The sequence below is a fragment of the Prionailurus viverrinus genome, chromosome X (assembly GCF_022837055.1).
Source record: "Prionailurus viverrinus isolate Anna chromosome X, UM_Priviv_1.0, whole genome shotgun sequence".
NCBI lineage: Eukaryota > Metazoa > Chordata > Mammalia > Carnivora > Felidae > Prionailurus > Prionailurus viverrinus.
Window position 1 is genome coordinate 101,889,674 of NC_062579.1, and position 20,139 is coordinate 101,909,812.

The window sequence follows — 20,139 nt, forward strand, 5'->3', positions numbered from 1 at the left end:
CGTGTTTGTCTGACTTGTTCAAAGTTATTTGTATTCACAGCTCTTTTCCCCTTCTACCTGCTGGTTTGTGACCTCTTCCAAAGCAGGGACCATGTCTTTAATTTACATCTGTTTTCATTCTGAAGTACCTATACATTTATCCTTCCAACATTTATTGAGCACTCTTTGTGTCCTTGACACTGTATTGAGCACTGGATACACTTGAAAAAATGTATTCTCCGTCTCAGTTTATTGAAGAAACTGAACTCTAAACCAACAGCTGCAATTTAATATACAGAATGCTCTAATAGAAGTATATGCAGAGTACGGTATGAACACATCAGGTAGCACAGTGTCACACACATTACAGATGCTCAATATCCATTTGTTAAATTCAATCTACCTAAAGAGGAGTTTAGCTCAGTAAAAGGGGACCATGACCTATGAGGTAGATCACGGCCACAGTAAGCATCGAAAACCAAGTGTCCTCAGTGCAAGTTCCCCCATGCCTCCCACTTCCCCAAATTAAGACCAGCACACAGACTAAGGATATTAAAATGGAAGAACCGATTCCTTAATTTTAGGTGTTTTTACCCCAACACTTTACTCTGCAAGTGTAATCTTAGGGAATATACTATTATTGTGTGGCCCAGAAATAAGTTGAGTGGGTTGAAACTGAAGATAGTACTAGAAGAGATGAAACACAAACTTTCTTGTGTCAGTACTGGTGAAAATCTTAGGGGTAGAGATGGTGGGGGTAGAAGATGGATGGGTAAAAAGTGACAGGCTAAAAGGGATATGGGGGTATGAGCCTCTGAAAATAAGGAATAGACAGTTGTATAATGTTGGTTGGTAGAGAGCAGTAAGTAAATAAATTGGTGTTTCCAGCAGAGGTAAACAGTAAACAAGACTTGGTAATCAGTAAGAAGTTGATGACAACCAATTATCTAAGTAGATTACTGGTTGTTTTGGGATAGTTATTAGGAAAGCTGTTTGGGTGGAATACTACTGCAGGAGAAAAGAGGGGGACATGCATGAGACTCCCCCATTACCTGTCTCTTCTACCCTCTGTAACCCCTCTATGGTCACACTTCTTTATTTCCTTGCGCTCATCTTTCTTTTTGATCCCTAATTTTCATCAAACAAGTATTTATTTATCCCTATTGTAGATAAAACAGTATGCCAGGTAAGGACATAAATGACATGTGGTTCCTGCTCTCAAAGAGCTTACAGTCTCGAGAAGGAGATGAATAGTACAATATGTACTCAATTCACAATTTTTTTTTAAATTTTTTTTTTTATTTTTTTTTCAACGTTTATTTATTTTTGGGACAGAGAGAGACAGAGCATGAACGGGGGAGGGGCAGAGAGAGAAGGAGACACAGAATCGGAAACAGGCTCCAGGCTCTGAGCCATCAGCCCAGAGCCTGACGCGGGGCTCGAACTCAGGGACCGCGAGATCGTGACCTGGCTGAAGTCGGACGCTTAACCGACTGCGCCACCCAGGCGCCCCACTCAATTCACAATTTATTGAAGAAAGTGGTTAGTGTTATAACAGAGGAGGAAAAAACAGAACTACTGTGAGAGAACACTAGAGGAAAATATTAATTCTGACTTAGGAGAAAGACTTCTTGGAAGAGATTAAGAAATAAATGGCTAGAATTTTAATGGAGAGAATATGGGTGGGTAGCCATTCTGGTCAGAGGGATGGGAGCAAAGTCATAGAAAACAGAAAGTGGCATGTCTGGAGAATGGTGTGTATATCAAACCTAGGGAAGCCCACTCATCCTAGTTTGCCTGTGATTTCCCAGGTTTGGGCACTGGAACTCCTGCATCCCAGGAAAACTCTCAGTCCCAGACAAATAGGGACTGTTGGTCACTCTAAATATGTGTGGGACATTGGATACATACATCAAAGAGAGCAAATAAATAAAAGAGAAACCAAGGATCAGTGAATACAACAAACAGAAAACTAGATAGTACAGATAATAAAGGATAATGAAAGGTACTGAATGTCAGGCTAAGAAGTTATGACTTGACTTTGGAGGCGGTAGAGAATGAAAGGGTTTTTGGATAAGGGAGTGATATAATCAAAACATAAGATTATTCTGGGAAAAAAATGTCCAGTGAAGATGAAAGGGTAAAATATTTTTTTTTAGTTTTTACTTAAATTCCAGTTAGGTAATGTACAGTGTAATATTAGTTTCAGGTGTACAATTTAGTGATTCAACACTTCCATTTATCACCAGGTGCTCGTCACAAGTGCCCTCCTCGATCCCCATCACCTATTTCACCCATTCCCGTACTCACCTCCCCTCTGGTAACCATCAGTTTGTTCTCTATAGTTAAAAGTCTGTTTCTTGGTTTGCCTAGCTCTCTTTTCCCCTTTGTTTGCTTGTTTTGTTTCTTAAATTCCACATAGGAGTGAAATCATATGATATTTGTCTTTCTCTGACTTATTTTGCTTAGCATAATACTCTTTAGCTCCACTCAACATTTCATTCTTTTTATGAGTAATATCCCATGGTGTGTGTGTGTGTGTGTGTGTGTGTATATATGTATATGTATATACATATACATGAATATATATGTATATATATGTGTGTATACATATATATGTATATATATATATGTGTATATATATACATGAATATATATATATATATATATATATATGTATAGTGGTCATTAAAATCTTCCAAATGTGTGTGTGTGTTTGTATATATGTATATATGTATACAAACACACACACACATTTGGAAGATTTTAATGACCACTATATATATATATAGATATATAGATATATAGATATTCTTTATCCACTCATCAGTCGATGGACATTTGAGCTCTTTCTATAATTTATTATTGACAATGCTGCTATAAACATCAGGATGTATGTATCAAAATGGGTAAAATCTATTTTGGAACCTATTTCAGGAGTCCATGTGAAAGATACACAGAAGACTTTGACCAGGGCATCTTTAAGAAGAAGGAGCAAAGGAGGCACAATGAAGACATAGTGCAGTGGTAAAAATCACCAAACCTTAATGACTGATAGAAGAAATTTAAAGAAAGAGGGATGATGACTAAGTTTTCCAAACTGGTTTATTGGGAAAATTCAGGTGCCATTAGTAGAAGTAGGAAAGTAAAAATGATAGTTTCAAAATAGGATACTAACGAATATATTCCAAAAAACATTTTTTAAATTTAGGTTAGGTTTCAACTGTCTGGGGCTTGGGAAGTCAAATGGACTTATGACTCTTAGGCTAAAGAAAGATACCTGGCCTGTATTTAGAAAAAAAAATTTAGCATTTATTTATTTTTGAGAGACAGAGCATGAGCAGGGGAGGGGCAGAGAGAGAGGGAGACACAGAATCCAAAGCAGGCTCCAGGCTCCAAGGTGTCAGCACAGAGCCTGATGCAGGGCTCGACCACAAACCGAGTTCATGACCTGAGCCGAAGTCACTTAACTGACTGAGCCACCCAGGCGCCCCTGGCCTGTATTTTAGATACCTGGCCTGTATCTATAAGATTTGGAAGCCATGAATACAAAGAATTACACAAAATCATAAAGCCAGACATGGCCATCTATGGAAAGAGTCGAGTCACAGAAATTAGGAAGGCATATATGGTGGTCATTAAAAATCTTTCAAAGGTACTCCAATTCTCATGTTTCACCAGATACATGACATCATTGCCATTTACCAGACACATGACATCACTGCCATATGATTACTTTAGCCAACTAAACATGAATAGAAGTGACTTATGTCACTTCCAGGCAGAAGCATAAAGAGGCAATGCACAATTCAACATGTTGTTTCAAGCCATTCAAAGTCTGGGGGTTGTTTGTTGCTTCACAGTAAGCTAGATTATCTTGAAGGTTATGGAAAATTTTTAAAATTATTTTTTATATAATTTATTGTCAAGTTAGCTAACATACAGTGTATACAGTGTGCTCTTGGCTTTGGGAGTAGATTCCAGTGATTCATCACTTACATAAAACACCCAGTGCTCATCCCAACAAGTGCTCTGCTCAATGCCCTCTAGAAATGCATACATTTGGTGATCAGAAAGAAGAGGGAGCTGACATAGTAAAAGAATAATCAAAAAAGTGAGAGGTGAATTGAGAGAAAATGAATCTTAGAAGACAGGGAAGAAAAAATTTCAAGAAGGGATAATGGTAAGAAGTGTTAGGTGAAATTAATTAAAGACAGAGAAAGAATATTGGATTCAATCATTAGTAGTTCATTGGGTCACTTTCTAGTAGGTTCAGTTGTGTGATAGAAACAGAAGCTGTGAGTTGACTTACTCCTCTTGTATAACTGAAACTTTGTATTCTTTGACTACAGCCTCTCCATTTCTCCACCTCCCAGGCCCTGGAAACCATCATTCTACTCTCTGCTTATATGAGTTTGATTATTTTAGGCTCCTTATGTACGTAGTTTCATGTAGTATTTGTCTTTCTGTGCCTGGCTTATTTCACTTGGCATAACACCTCCCAGGTTCATCCATGTTGTCACAAATAGCAGGATTTCCTTTTATTAATTAATTAATTAATTATTGAGAGAGAGCGAGAGAGAGAGAGAGAGAGAGAGAGCAAGCACGAGCAGGGGAGGGGCAGAGAGAGGGAAAGAGAGAATCCCAAGCAGGTCCTGCACTGTCAGCACAGAGGCTAACGTGGGGCTCAAACTCACAACTGTAAGATCATGACCTGAGCTAAAACCAAGAGTTGGACCACTTAACCAACTGAGCCACCCAGGCACCCCTCCTTTTTGTAAAGCTGAATAATATTCCATTGTATGCATATGTGACCGGAGTCAGGTTCTTGAGCCCAACAACCATAAAAATGAGGCTGTATCCTAAGATCAAAGGCACAGGTAAGGCCTCACTGGGGCTAAAGCTTTAGTTAAAGGAAGACACAACACCAACAGAGAATAGTTAGGATGGTCTCCCCAGAGGGAAGGCTCTGCTTATATAAAGAAACTTCCCTCGTCCTAGTTGGTTGGAAGGCAACTCAGGCAGCTCGTTGGTGCTTTTTGGAGCTACATGTCCTCTGTTTTAAGTCCGGCTTGTATTTGGGACTGCATCCTTAAGGCATCCTGGTTCTGCTCTGCAAGAGAAGCAGTTTAACCACAGCTGCCAGCAGAAAGCACCCCAGGTGCACAACATTTTTCACTTGGGACTTGCGCCCATGTACTCTAAATGCCTCAAATATACCACATTTTCTTTATCCATTCATCTACCAGTGGACATTCAGGTTGCTTCCATGTTTTGGCTACTGTGAATAGTGCCACAACGAACATGGCAGTGCAGATATCTCTTCGAGATCCTGATTTAAATTCCTTTGGATATAGAAGTGGGATTGCTGGATCATCAGTCCTAGAGATCTACCATACTACATAGAGCATACAGTTAACAATAGTGTACTTTATACTTAAAAAAATTACTAAGAGAGTAGATCTTATGTTGTCACAAATTTCTTGTCACAAATAATAATAATTAAAGAGGGCAGGAAGAAATTTTTGGAGGTAAATATATTTATGGCTTAGTTTGTGGTGACAGTTTCACAGGTATATACTTACCTCCAAACTCATCAAGTTGTATATAACAAATATGTACAGCTTTTTGTATGTCAATCATGCCTCAATAAAGTGTTTTTTTAAAGTCACATTGAGCTGAGGAGCTAACAGGGAGTGTGGAAGTGGAGCTAAGTGATGAGCTTATCCCTAAATTAAAACCTTGGTGAGAGAGACTCTTAAATACAGAGAACAAACTGAGGATTGCTGGAGGGGAGGCGGGGTGAGGGGTGAGCTAAGTGGGTGATGGGCATTAAGGAGGGCACTTGTTGAGATGAGCACTGGTGTTATATGTAAGTGATGAATCACTGGTTTTTACTACTGAAACCAATACTACACCGTGTGTTAACTAATTTCAATTTAAATAAATTCTTTTTTAAAAAAAATTTTTTTTCAACGTTTATTTATTTTTGGGACAGAGAGAGACAGAGCATGAACGGGGGAGGGGCAGAGAGAGAGGGAGACACAGAATCGGAAACAGGCTCCAGGCTCCGAGCCATCAGCCCAGAGCCCGACGCGGGGCTCGAACTCCCGGACCGCGAGATCGTGACCTGGCTGAAGTCGGACGCTTAACCGACTGCACCACCCAGGCGCCCCTATAAATTCTTAAAAACATTTAAAAAAATAAATAAAAACTTGGTGAGAAAGGGACGTTGCTTAACTAGTGCTGTGCCTCTCTTGATAAACATGATTCCTTATGTCTCTTTCCATCACTCTTTGCTTATACTCTTCCTCCATATCACCCTACTTTTGCTCCCTAGATCTCTCATTCTCCTAGACATGTCTTCTCTCCCTTGCCTTCTCTATAACCCCATTTCTTCCTGCCATGTCGTCTTTCTCATAATTATGACATCATAGACTCTCCAGGTACACAGTGGGCCCAGTTCAGCCTGTGGTCCAATACAGGAAATACATCTACTGTACTGCTGACCGGGCTGAAATTGAATGTTGCATCAATGTGGGAGTGAGCTCACTAATTTATAAAACTGCTTGTTCCATCATATTAAATGACTTTAGTTATCTAGACGAAAAACCTGTCCTTCTACTCAGCTGAAATATGCTTCCCTTTCGCTTTCTCCCAGTCCCTGTTCTACCCTCAAGTGCCACAAACACAACTATTCTCTTCCGTATCTCCTTCTTGATACTTCCACTCTCTTTTCCCTCCATTCCTTATTCCTACCTCTCACTTCCTGTTCTCTGTCACCGATGGCCCTGAAGTACCAACTAAACATAAGTTTCTTAATGCTTATATGCTTAATATCCTTAGTTTCAAGTGGTTGAGTAAACTGGCCTCACTTTTTAACATATATGTAAATGTAAGTATAGATATATGTAGGCATCAGTATTCAGATCGATGTATTCAGAACACATTTTTAGCTCTGAAAACAATGTATAAAAGTGTATATTTTAAACTAGTTTTTGTGCAGCCAGTCTTGTGTAAAGAAGTGTTAGGTTTCTTGTTTTTTTTAAAGTGTTTTTAGGTTCACAAAGAAAAAGTTAGGTTGAACATTTTAAAATCATCTTTTTTGCTTCACAAACAAAACCATTAAAGTTTTTAAAGTTACTTTTTACTTACATATGGCCCCTGCCTATATGTGGGAGTTGAGTCAGTTACCCTCAGTAGGTTCAGTTAAGAGAGTGAAGGATCCTGGAGAACATCACTCAGCACTGCATTTCTTTAAACTCTCCTCCCTGTTCCTCTCAAATGCTGAATCCTTAGCTTGAATGGGCTATTCTGTTGCTTTTCTAAGGGCTTACTGACAGGAATACAGAGATAGTGGGAAATCTGTTCCAGCACTTAAAGAAACTGTTTATAAAGCTCTTCTCTGGCTGAATACTGTTTCTAACATTAGAGGGGAAGGAAAGGTGCTCATAAATGCACTACTGACTTCCTAGATTCCCTTACACCTTGAAGAGAAACAATAAGGTTAAACAAGAGGAAATCTTAGTTATATTTCTTCTTTCAGAAACAATAATCACTTTTATATCTGCATATGTGTGTAATTTTCACAGCATTTCCCAACCCATTATCTTGTTAGGGCTTCACAATTCTGTGAAGTGAGGTAGGGAAGGCATGTATGTTTTCATCAGTCTATAGATAATGAAACAGCAGCCCACTTAGGTCACACGGCAAGTAAATGGTCAAACCAAAACTAAAATGCCCTTACTTCAGTATTGTTTCCAATGGTTCACACTGGTTCTTTGAGTTCTATTCAGCTCCAGAATGGTACAGTTATGCTGTGGCTATCCTGAAGATCCACTCTGCAGAGGCCAGACTCCAGGCTTTTCCTACGTGTGGCTTCCACTTGACCATGGGCATCATTTACTATGGCACAGCAATCTTCACGTACATGTGCCCACACTCTCAATCTTCCCAGGATGAGGGTAAGATCATTTCAGTGTTGTATGGGGCAGTAACAGCCAGGCTGAACCCACTTATTTACACTCTGAAAAACAAAGATGTGAAAGATGCCCTAATGAAGGTGGTCAAAGGAAGGATAATGGTCTGATGGCCATAGGTATCTTGTCCAGCATCCTTTTCAATGAGTCACCAATCCTCTGCTTTTCACAATTGTCCACAAAACAGAATTGAATAAAAGATGAACCTATCTCAGATGCAATCAAATGGAAATTGGTGTTGTCAAAAGACTCTTTCCATGACAGTTTCATCTTTAAGAACATGGATCCTGAAGATGGTTCTTTAGTGCATGAATTTGTTTTTCACTGATTATAATCATAACCAAGGAAAAGCAAGTGCTAGAACTTGGGATACAGTGGACAATCTAGTCTCTGTGGTACCACATGACGGAAACTGCTCTTTTACATACAAACGAAACAGAATGCCCTTGCTTATAAACTGCCCCTTCCCAGAGAAGGGGTAGCCACAAACACATGTGATGCTAACCCACTAAGAGCAACACATTTCACATACTAGCTCTGAAGCAGCTAGGTAGCCATGGTGTTCACCTGATGAGAGAAAAAGATATGGCAGGGAGGTACACTCCACATTCTCCCTGGCATGCCATTTATCTTGATATGTTGGCTGCAACAAGTTTGTAATTTCCAGAGCCAGATTAGAATGACGTATGGATCAGCTCTTGCTTTGTTTTGCCTACCCTAGCACTTCCCTACCTACAAACAGAAATGAGAGGGAAGAAAGTAAAGGGAGAGGTCTGTATATCTTCCCGGAGCATATACTCTGAAAAGGACCAGGTGACTGCTAAAGATCTAAGACTAGAAGAATGAGAAATTTAGCAAGATTCAGATGTGCATACCCCATCTATTCTAGGTAACATCTATGGTGCTGCCGAATTGGCTTTCCCCTATTCCCTTCCTTCCTATGGAGTTGGTCTGGCTTACCCAGTACTAGCTGTGTTGAATGGGTAAGGGGTGTAAGATTGGGTTCTAAAGAGGTAGATCTGCAATATACACAGTATATATTTATATGTTGAAAGCAACAGGGACACCACGTTGGTTTAGTAAACCAACATTCATAAGGAAAAGTAGAATTTCAGACACGTGACGGGAACACATGCACTACAAGGAAAGACTAGTCAAGAAGGCTAGAGTCAGGGATTGACATAAGGATACCAGATCAAAGAAGAGTGAGGCACAGGAACAAAGCCTAAGGAGACTGAAGTGGGCTGACTTAAGAGGGCAGGTTAGTGTAGACCCCTGTTTTTCAAACTCTATGAATTAAATGGGGTATCTTGATGAAAGCAAATTCTGATTCAATAGGTCAGAGTTATAATCTGAAATTCTGGATTTCTAGATTTCTAGCAAGCCTCCAGGTGATTCCAGTGCTACCAGTATGTAGACCACACATTTGAGTATCCAGAGTGTGAACAATCTCATGTAGAAGACACTGATATGGTAGCATGGTAGTTTAATGGAGATGAGGGGAAAGAAAAATTTACATACACAAAATCACACAGAAGTCCTTAAACAATTAGACATTATATTTTATAATTCTTACGCATTTCTATAACACTGAGAATAAAGAATAAATTTTTCCATAAAGAACAGATTTCTGCCTTGGATTAGTCAGGACTCTATAGCTTATGTGACAATGACTCAGTGATGCCTTTCTTAATCCTTAATGATGTTGTTTACAAAATGACATCTAAACTGGGACTTCTCCAGAGGATAATGAGACATTTGCTGCATAGACAGGGGTTTGTGGGCCATATTTTTGGCATCAGGCTGGAAAGGACAAAGCAGTGGCCCAGTAACCTAACATCATAAATATATGAAATTTGTCCACCCTGAAACCCACATTATTGCATTGGTATCATTGCAAAACTTAAGGCAAATCATATAAGGAACTCTATTCCCCTCAGTACTAAAGGTACTTTCTTTTAATAATAGCTAGCATTTACATAACACTTAACAATTTATGAATTTATAAATTATTTTCACATGTTATAATATTTCATATTCCAGCAAACCTATGAGATAGATAGGGCAAATATTAGCCCTATTTTCAGAATAGAAAAGGGACTCAGAGAAGTCAAATGATTCACCAAAAGGCACAACTTATACTCAGGTGTCTTAACTATAAATCCAGTGTAGTTTCTATGGTAGGTACATCATGTGCCTTAAAGTAAATTGTTTTAATGCAAACTGATTGCCATTCATTTTGGTGCCATGTTCAAGTATTCTAATCAAACAAGTGAAAAAATATGAATTTAGGTCATAACATGAAATTCTAAACCAAGAGGCATGGGGTTTACTCCTGTATGAGGAGTAAATAACTTATTTATTTCATCTCAACTACCAGGTCTTGTCAATTTCTATGTCATTCCCAGTCTTTGGTGTGTGAAACACTTCTTTCCACATAGCAGGGATTACTTTACCTAGCTGTCTACCTATTGAGCCCCACCCCAATTTCAATCTTGAACTTAGGGAAGGAATATTTAGGTAACTCTAAATACTTTTGTGATTAAATATCAGGGAAATCACTTCTATTCCATGATTTGACCCTGTGTTTCAGTTGACTTCCATTACCTTCTTCCAATTAGTTCTTTGGGTCATGGTCAGCTGTCTAGTAGTCTAGGCTCTCTAGGACTCACGAGAAGCCTTACTCTTGCCAGCAGTGTTACGTCCTCCTTCCAGAGACTAGAATCCTACCTGACCAGTACAACTTTCTGCTGTCAAAATTTCTAAGTGATGATTGTCTGCCTCAACTACTTAGTACTGAACCTACACACACAATGAATTTCTGATTACCATGTCCCATCAACATGTCTGGGTAAGCTTTCATTATCACTTACCCCCAATTCTGACTGGTGATGTGTATCCTCTACTTGTTTGTTTTGGTCACCCTTGCCTAAATTATGTCTTACCTACAAGGTCTTGTCTCATATCACTACCTAGATTTGACGCAGAGTAATTACGTGGAGATGTTATATTGGGAGTACAATTTCAGAAAATAAGAAAACGGGACATGGATAATGAATCAAGAAAGCAGGGGAAGCCAATTCAAGGATATGTTATTGAGGGGACCTCAGCTAGGTGAGACTCTTTGCTTAATCCAGTTGAATTTTTTAAAGAAGTTGTATGAACTCAGTCCCATTCATGGGTGGAAACAGCGGGATTAATTTTTTTTCCCAAATTTCTGAGGGCAAATTGGGAGACAGTGATGTGGTGAAAAAAATCTTTGTTAACCAACGTTCCTGAATACTTACTTCATGCCCTGCGTTGTGCTAAGTGCCTTATATATGTGACATTGTGGAATCCACACACCAAAAATCTCAGATAGGAACTATTCTTCTCCACAGTAGCTAATGAAGAAACTGAGGCCCAGAACGGTTAAACAACTTGCCCATGGTCACACAGCATATAAATGGTAGAGCCAGGATTTTAGCTCAAACTGCAGGATTCCAGGACCCTTAAACACTATTCAGCACTGTCTCCAGGGGGATGAATTTAGCCACCATGTCCCATCTCCCAATGGATAAGAATTCACCCATCCACCCAGTCCTTAGCCTTCTAAGTTGCACATATATATGTAGGCATCAAGGATGGTCTCACAGTAGTGTTTACTAGTAAATCCCAACTCAGGATTTGAGAGGCATCCAATGAAGGTATGAGATGAGGTACTGTCTGGTTGCACCTGCATGAAGTATGTTGGAACCCACACAGCTGACCACCATAGTGACAGCTAGAATAATGTATAAGTGAAGCCAGGATGTACAAAAAAGATGCCTAATATATCCCAACACCAGAGTATGGCCTTTTCTCCCTGTGCCAGATCCACCCAAGTGCCTGAGTCTTGTCCTTTTTTTTTTTTCTACATCTGGCACCTTTAATTATCTCATGTCTAGCCATATCAAATCTCTTTGTATTATGGGAGTGGCTGGTTACAAAAGACAATAGGAAAAAACCAAATAGGAAAAATATTTCAACACAGGGAACACAGTATGAGAAAAAGTGCTTGGAAACAGAAACTCAGGCCCTGCTTGGTGAGATAGACCACCTTTTTGGATGGATCCCACTTTTTCATAAAGGAGGCGACTGACAGCCAAAACCGAATGGCCCATTTCACAAGCCTGGATGACTTCAAGGGTGTGGAGAACTGCATAAAAGTGTTTCCCAAGTACATGAAAAGGTGCTGGTGCTGGTAAAGTTTTTAGCAGTCTATGTTGAAATGAAAAGAAAAGAAAGTAAAGTAATGAGTTCTTTGTAGTTAGTTTCATTCAATTTCACAGAGTGTACTAAGCCAATTCAGTGAAGCACTGTTTAGAGTAGCAAATGGTTGGAAATAAAAATGTCCATTAATAAGTGCCTGTTAAATTTGGTAAATCCATGCAATAGACTACTATGCAGACATAACAACAATTAGAAAACTATGTACTGACATGCAATGCTTTTCAAGATATCCTTTGTCATACAAACAGTGTGTATAGAATACTAAACACACACATGTATTTGTTTACTTATACATGGAATATCTCTGGGAGAACATCCAAAGAACAGGTAACAGTGGCTGCCTCCAGAGAAGGAAACTGGGTGATAAAGGGAGAGGCGTAGGAGAGAGCCTTTTTATTGTGTATTCCACGTAATTACATTTTGAATTTTGGACAAGAGTTCTTTGTTTTGAGTTTGCTTTCTCCTTTTTTTTTTACCTTCAAATACTATTTATTTTTTTCAGTTTGTTTATTTATTTTATTTTGAGAGAAAGAGAGATCGAGCTCAAGTGGGGAAGGCAGAGAGAAAGAAAGAGAGAGAGAGAGAGAGAGAGAGAGAGAGAGAGAGAGAAAAGCCCACCAGGTTCCATGCTGTCAGCCCAGAGCCCAAGCTGGGGAGTCAACAACCAGTCTGTCTTTTTGTTATTCTGCTCTTAACTTGTGTCTCAGTCCTGGACCTGATCTTCTGCCTTAGACATCTGCTTAGTACCTCACTCTTTATAGGACTCAGAGCTTGCTGTGCTTTTGCCAGTCAGTGTCCTCTACCATTACCACCACCTGTGCATTAGCATCCTCATCTGCAATGGTATACTATACTGTGACTGGGGCCCTTCTACCTACTGATTGACCTTTCTGGTATACACAACTTGGTTGGTTTCCTTCTAAACATTACTTATTCCCACATTTTTTCTTTACTCTTCTCTAAGTGCCTGTGAGAGCATCCCTGGTATCTCATGTTGGATCTCCCTGATGTCAAGTGTTTGCCTGGACAACCCTTCTTAAACATTATGTTCTATTTCTCAGACTGGAAGTCTTCCCATGGAACTTCGAGGCAATCCTTTCCTTTCAGTATTTCTTCACACCAAATGGGGCCAAATTAGATTATGTCCTGTGGCAGAGATTGCTTGTTATCTATGCCATTATCCATTCTCCTAATCTTCTTTGGTGACTACTGAATTGTATTCAAATAGCAACATATCTATCTAAAACACAATAGCTCTCAGATTTTCTTGAAGCTGAGTGTGTCTGAGTGACTAAATTCTTACCAAGGAAGTAGAAGTAAAAATGTTGTGGACAATTTCTAGCAAATCCTAAATAGAAGCAAATCAGCACCATCTTTCCCCCGTCCTCCATTCTTTCTTTATGGAATTACTTTTTTTAATGTTTGTTTGTTTGTTTTTGAAAGAGAGAGATAGGGAGAAGGGGAGGGGAGGAGAGAGGGAGAGAGACAGAATCCCAAGCAGGCTCATGTTGTCAGCGCAGAGCCTGATGCCAAGCTTGAGCTCTTGAACTGTGAGATCATGACCTGTGAGATCATGACCTGAGCCGAAACCAAGAATTGGACACTTAACCAACTGAGCCACCCAGGTACACCCCTCCCCGTCCTCCATCCTGATGTGTAGAATATAAATGTGATATCTAGAGCTCTACCAACCTTCTTGGTCTATGAGAATGTGGGCAGAATAGTTAGCTGGAAGGGTTATGAATCCATGAATATTGCAGAACCACCATAGTTATTCTGGGCTTCCATCTTCAGTGATCTGCTATGTGACATACAAAAAGCCATCCATCTTGTTTCAACCACTAAACATTTTCTGGCCCTTGAAGCTGAAACTGATTCTGACTGACACATTGTCCCTGCCAGTGTGCCACCTCCCTTTGAAGATAACTATGCCTTTCTCCATAATGTTTCTTTTTTATTATTGGATTTTTTAATTTTTTTAAGTTTTTATTTAAATTCCAGTTAGTTAACATAGTGTTATATTAGTTTCAGGAGTACAATATAGTTATTCAACACTTCCATACCTCACCCAGTGCTCACCATGACAAGTGCACTCCTTAATCCCCATCACCTACCTCACCCATCTACCCAGCTTCCACCCCTCTGGTAACCATCAGTGTGTTCTCCATAGTTAAGACTCTTTTGCTTTCTTTGCCTCTCTCTTTTTTCCCCCTTTGCTCACTTGTTTCTTAAATTCCACAATGTTTTAATACTCAGCATGTCTGACTAAAGATACCTCCCTATATAGGTAGGGAGTATAGATATTTATAGATTTTTCAACCCTATCCATAGTGTTAATTCCTTTACTGCCTACATACTGATTATTACTCACTGTATATTTGGTGATTATTGCTTTATAATTAATTTAATTCTCCACCCCAAACCATGAGGAAAGGACATACCATGGCATGGGTTAAACGGGGCTTTTCCAAAACAACCTGAGAAGATGTTGGTTGGAGCAAATTCAAACTCATGAACACTGTCATGTTACTATTACAGTAATAACTACCAAAGTTCTATTTACTGCTCAGACATCTCTTCTGAGCTCCAGTCACATGCATTCATGGAAAATGGACCCATATTTACCTCAAGTTTTATGGACAACCCATATAATACCATTCAAAAACAGAGAGCTTCATCTCTCCCCTTAAATCTCCCTTTCCCCGTGTTTTCTGGGTCTCGAATGGTACCACCAGCCACCTGAGAGTCATCTTCTGTTCCTCTTCCGCCCTCACTACTACCTGTAATTATCCTTGAAGATTTCCCTATTATATTCCTGTGATAAATCTCAATTCCATCCCTAGTCACTCACCTTACTGTCTCTCCCTTTTCCAGTTCTAATCATTTCTTTTTTTTTAAGTTTATTTATTTTGAGAGAGAGAGAGAGAGGTACAGTGTAAGCAGGGGGAGGGGCAGAGAGAGAAGAAGAGAGAGAGAATCCCAAGCAAGCTCCACAATGACAGCGCTGACAGCCCGATGTGGGGCTCAAACTCACAACTGTGAGATCATGACCTGAGCCAAAATTAAGAGTTGGATGTTTGACTGCGCCACCCCGGTGTTCCAGGTCCCATCATTTCTTGCTTTGACTATTGCAACAATTTGAGACATGGTCTCTTGAGCAACCCACTCCAATACAGGCTCCACACTATGGTGTCACCTATCTTTCTGAGATGTGTCAGAGTATTTCACTCTTGTTTAAAATTCCTGGTGGCTCAGTAGGTTGAGCATTCAATTCTTGATTTCAGTTCAAGTCATGATTTCACAGTTTGTGAGTTCGAGCCCTGTGTGGGCTCCATGTTGACAGTGCAGAGCCTGCTTGGAATTCTTGCTCTCTTCCTCTCTCTCTGCTCCTCCCTTCTCTCTCTCTCTCTCTCTCTCTTGCTCTCTCTCTCTCTTTCGTTTAACATAAATAAACTTGAAAAAAAAGTCCTCAATGATGTCCAGTTTTTTGGAGGCAAGAAGCTAAACTCTTCATTGTGACATTTAAGACCTTCAAAGATCTGAACCCAGCCTGCGTGGGTGAACTGACTGTTGCTGATCCCACCGTACAAATGTATTACCATTCCCACAAACCCTTCATTCATTTCCAATCTCTATATAGGATTGATGTGGACTCTGCAAAATGGGTGCATTTAAAACTAGTGAACTATCCAATCCTAGAAACCCAGCAAGATATTCTCCTCTAATTTAAGCTTTCTTCAACTACTTTTTGTCTCTCAGCATGAAGAGAAAATCCCTTGTTCATTAGGGTCCCGACACACAACTTTATATGTGCTGACTTTGTGCATCTCTTATACTGTGTACATGATTGCACAATGTAGCACTCCTTCCATGTCTTAGAAAGCAGGAGAAACCAGCACGAGGACAAACCCATGCTGCCGTGTGAACTTCCCCAGACACTCACATAGATATAGGGCCTTCAGAGGGCCATAGAACATTTTGCAACAAAAACAAGTCCACCTCTAGTCCCCTGTACTTCTCACCCTACCGACTTCAGGGCCTCTCTTTTCCCCCAAGTCCCCACCAGCCCGTTTTACTTCCTGCCCAGGCCTGGTATCACCCAAGTTCCGGGCCTGGACTTGCTGAGGAGATCCAAACCCTTCTTCCCAGGTACCTCTCTAACCCAGTGGCAACTTGGCCTCCTGAAAGATGAGATGCATTTGAGTGGCTTGGCTCCTCAGCATAGCTGGTGGTTTCCAACTGCTAAGGACTCTCTGTTCATTTGGAATTGGCCTGAATAGTCTCACGGAGCTAGAACCTAGTCATTGTCACTAAACTCAAGATATCAGAGAAAATGCTGACTGGAAATTCTTGTCTTTTTCTTTTTAAAAAATATAGAACCTCTGGGGTGTCTGGGAGGTTCAGCTGGTTAAGCGTCCAACTCTTGGTTTCAGCTCAGGTCATGATCTCATGGGTTCGTGAGATCAAGCCCCTCGTCAGGCTTTGCACTGACAGCATGGATGCTGCATGGGGTTCTCTCTCTCTCTCTCTCTCTCTCTCTCTCTCTCTCTCTCTGCCCCCCCACTCATGCTTGCTCATTCTCTCTCAAAATAAATAAATTTTTAAAAATTTAAAATACAGAATCTCTAATAAATAGCACCCTTTCCCCGCCAAGCTGAGAGGCAAATGGAACCAATGCAGACGAGTTGTCTTGTTTTCTGCACAGTTAAGAAATAGGGAATTCAATGTGTATTTACAACGATAGCAAAGTTAAAATAGCTCATACTATGTTGCCAAATGAAGGATAACAGAGATATAAACACTGTCTTTAAAAAGATTCTTTTAGAATAAAAGTATGAATTGAATCATTTACTGAAGTACTGTTTGAACAGATGGTGTGATTAACAGCTAACATGTAAGCCATCTTGGGAGCTTATGGAAAAGTAAACAAGTGGAGCTAAAAAGAAATCACTTTATTCCCCAAAAGGTTCTTTCATTCATTTTACTAGGAAAATTGGAAAGTCTGTGTTTAGAAGCTCTGTTTCCTTGGGGGTTTGTCAGGAGTGAGCAGGGAGGAGAGTCTCTTCAGAGTAAGAGCACACTGATGCAGGATTGAGCTCCAAATTTGTCTCCTGAAGGATGAGACGGGTCTGAGCAGCCGAGACCCTCTACACAGCTGACCCTTCCCAGCCACGAAAGACACTCTTCATCTCTGCATGTCCTGAAAGGCCTCATGTGCCCGGGTAGAGGAGAAGGGAGTCAGGAGCTGGGAATCAGCTATGTAACAGGCACTCCGCTAGGAACATTCCAAGCACTGTTTCCTCTAAGGCTAGCTCACCATGGCCCCGGGAGTCACACGTTATAAGGCTGATTTTCCCAGTGAGGAAACTGAGGTGGGGAAAGGGGAAGATATCTCCCAGAGCCCACGTGGTCATGTCCTTTGTGGAGCTGCCCTTGAAACGCTGGCTGTTGACCTTCAGGCTTTAGGAGAGGTGGCTGATTGCAGAGGGAAGAGCACTGACCATGTCTGGAGGCACGGGTGTGAAAGGGTCCTCTGCTAGCTAGTGCCTCAGGGACAGCAGCTGTTGCCTTCTGTGCCCCAGTTTCTCCATGTTTAAAATGTGCGAGTGGCACCACATGGGCCCCAAGGTCCTCGTTCAGGTCTGAAAATGGTATCAGCATATCAATCCAGCTGGCTTCCCCAGCCCCATCGTTCCTGGTCATCGTCAACTAAAATACAGAAAGAGTCCTTACACAGGGGGGCAGCTCTAGCTATGGTGCCACCTACGTAGGCAAATCTCCAAGGAATCGGCTGACCCTTGGCAGAGCTCTCTCTCCACTGCCTTACCTTAGCGTTACCGTATCCACTTAGTGTTGTCCTAGTGTTTTCATCTGACTGATATTTACTGAGTGTGCAGTAATGCTCCAAACACTGCGCTAGGCACTGTGGAAACAACTGGGAGCAAGGACACAGTGTCTTTCGTCCTAAAATTAGGCCCCGTGGGGGAGATACAGAAGCAAACAGATAGGTAAAACACCGAAGGATAAGTGTGGGCATAAGAAAAGGGAACCAGAGTTCTACCTGAGGAGTCAGACTATGTTACCTTGAGGTAATGATGTGGACATCAGATTAAACTTTTTGTCAACCATCCAGATATTTAGAATCACCCAGGTGACTGCTGCAGATTTGCTTGGCCTATTATCCCGGCACTTGGTAGCACTGAGATGAAAATGTTGGATTCCCATGCCATTTAAGGCCATGCCAGGAAGGTAATGAAATATTTTGTTTCCAAAGTTCTAGAGACTTAATTAAGGAGGAAAGCAACTTTAGTGTTAGTAGTCTGGAAATAAACTCCTTCTCTTGGGCATGTTCCTGTAAATACTTCTGAACTCTTTCATGTGAACGGCCTTCTAATTGCCTCTCTGGGACCTAATCCTGGAGGCTTTGAAATGGTTTCCCTTCGCAACTTTGAAACCTTTGATACTGTGTCCCCTGGCAGGTGTGATTCCACCTCTGTCCCTGACCTTTTCTAATAATTGGACTTTGGAAGTGTTCCTCTCCCCATTTAGTAAAGTTGCTGCTGCTTTTGAGTTACATTTGGAATTAACTTCAGGGCTCTGCTAAATGAAAGGAAAGCATATGTGTTCATATGTGATACTGTTCATTCAGCCCAAGGATTCTTTCATGTCAACAGAAGAAAGAAACTCCTATAACCCCTCAAGTACCTGTCTGCCAGGACACTTACTACTCTGCACCTCACCTTAAAGACAGCTGTCTCAAAATATTACCCCTCATCTCATCACTCGACTGTGAGTTTCTACAAGCAATAACAGTACTTTTGTTGTCCTTAGATGCTATGTGCCTAGAGCCAATGCCTCGTATGTAGGAGATGTTGTTCAATATTTGGCCAAACTCCAAATTTCCAATGTTGCTTTATTGATTTCTCAGTACTGTTTTATTGTCACATAAAGCCTGCCATAATTCATTCCCAAAGTCAGCCATCGTGCTATCTTACATAGCAATATTGTTTCATTATTTTGACAGGTGCTAAAATTAGACTCTAAACTTCTTAACTCAGAGTTAATGTTTTCTAAACATTATATTCATCTCCAGTAATTTTCATAACAGCTAACTTCTAGTCTTATGGATCACTTGCCTCTCCTGGAGGAGAAAGAAATGGTATAATCTGTTCTTTAAATTACCATGCTGGACTGCTCATTAGGCTACAGTCGAATCGAGGGCCAACAAGTATAAATAAAGGATTTTAATAATTCCTTATAAGTTTACCAATAATTTATTATTACAGTTATTCCACTTAGTTTCCATGAAAAGCTTTATGTTAACTTGCTTATTGGAAAAAAATCAAATATTCACCATGATTTTTTATGGACTTTATATTGACCATAAGAAACTAAACATACCTGAAATCATAGAGCTAGAAGAGTCCTGAACAATTGTTTAGTTCCATGAGAAAATGCTTGAGTGGGAAAGCAGTTCACATTTTGTATAGCTGACATCATGACTATGAAAATAGCATAGGAACAGGGAAAGAGCCCAAATTCTGTTAACGGTCACAACTAAACAGTGGAATTCTCTGTGGTTTTGTTCAGTTACCTATGGTTTTCTATGGCTTCCATGTTTTCTCTACTGATTGGAGAAAATGTTGATTAGGAACAATAATTGTCCATAGTGAGATCCATTTGCTTTATAGAAGAGGAACCTAAAGTTCAGCATGTTCTAGCAAAACCAGGACAAGAAATTTGGCCTCAGCACTTTTAGACTAAGTTGTTCTTTGAATTAAGATTTGAGGAAGATGTGGATTTATTTATAATTTCCAAGCTCTATTGAATATAACTGACCTACCACATTGTCTAAATTTATGGTCTGCAATGTGATGATTTTATACACTTATATACTGCAAAATGATTACCACTATAGCATTAGCTAACA

At 40.2% G+C, this 20,139-nt stretch overlaps 1 protein-coding gene across 1 annotated transcript in view; it reads left to right on the plus strand.

Annotated features, from left to right (window-relative positions):
• The window catches only part of LOC125157065 (olfactory receptor 13H1-like), a 33,404-nt gene extending 24,459 nt beyond the window's left edge, over positions 1-8,945 (plus strand). The window contains exons 3-4 of the mRNA XM_047843295.1: positions 7,776-7,943; positions 8,848-8,945. Of these exons, the coding sequence (XP_047699251.1) occupies positions 7,776-7,943; positions 8,848-8,945 (266 nt within the window). The remainder of the gene's footprint in view (positions 1-7,775; positions 7,944-8,847) is intronic.
• The last annotated feature ends 11,194 nt before the right edge of the window (positions 8,946-20,139 follow it).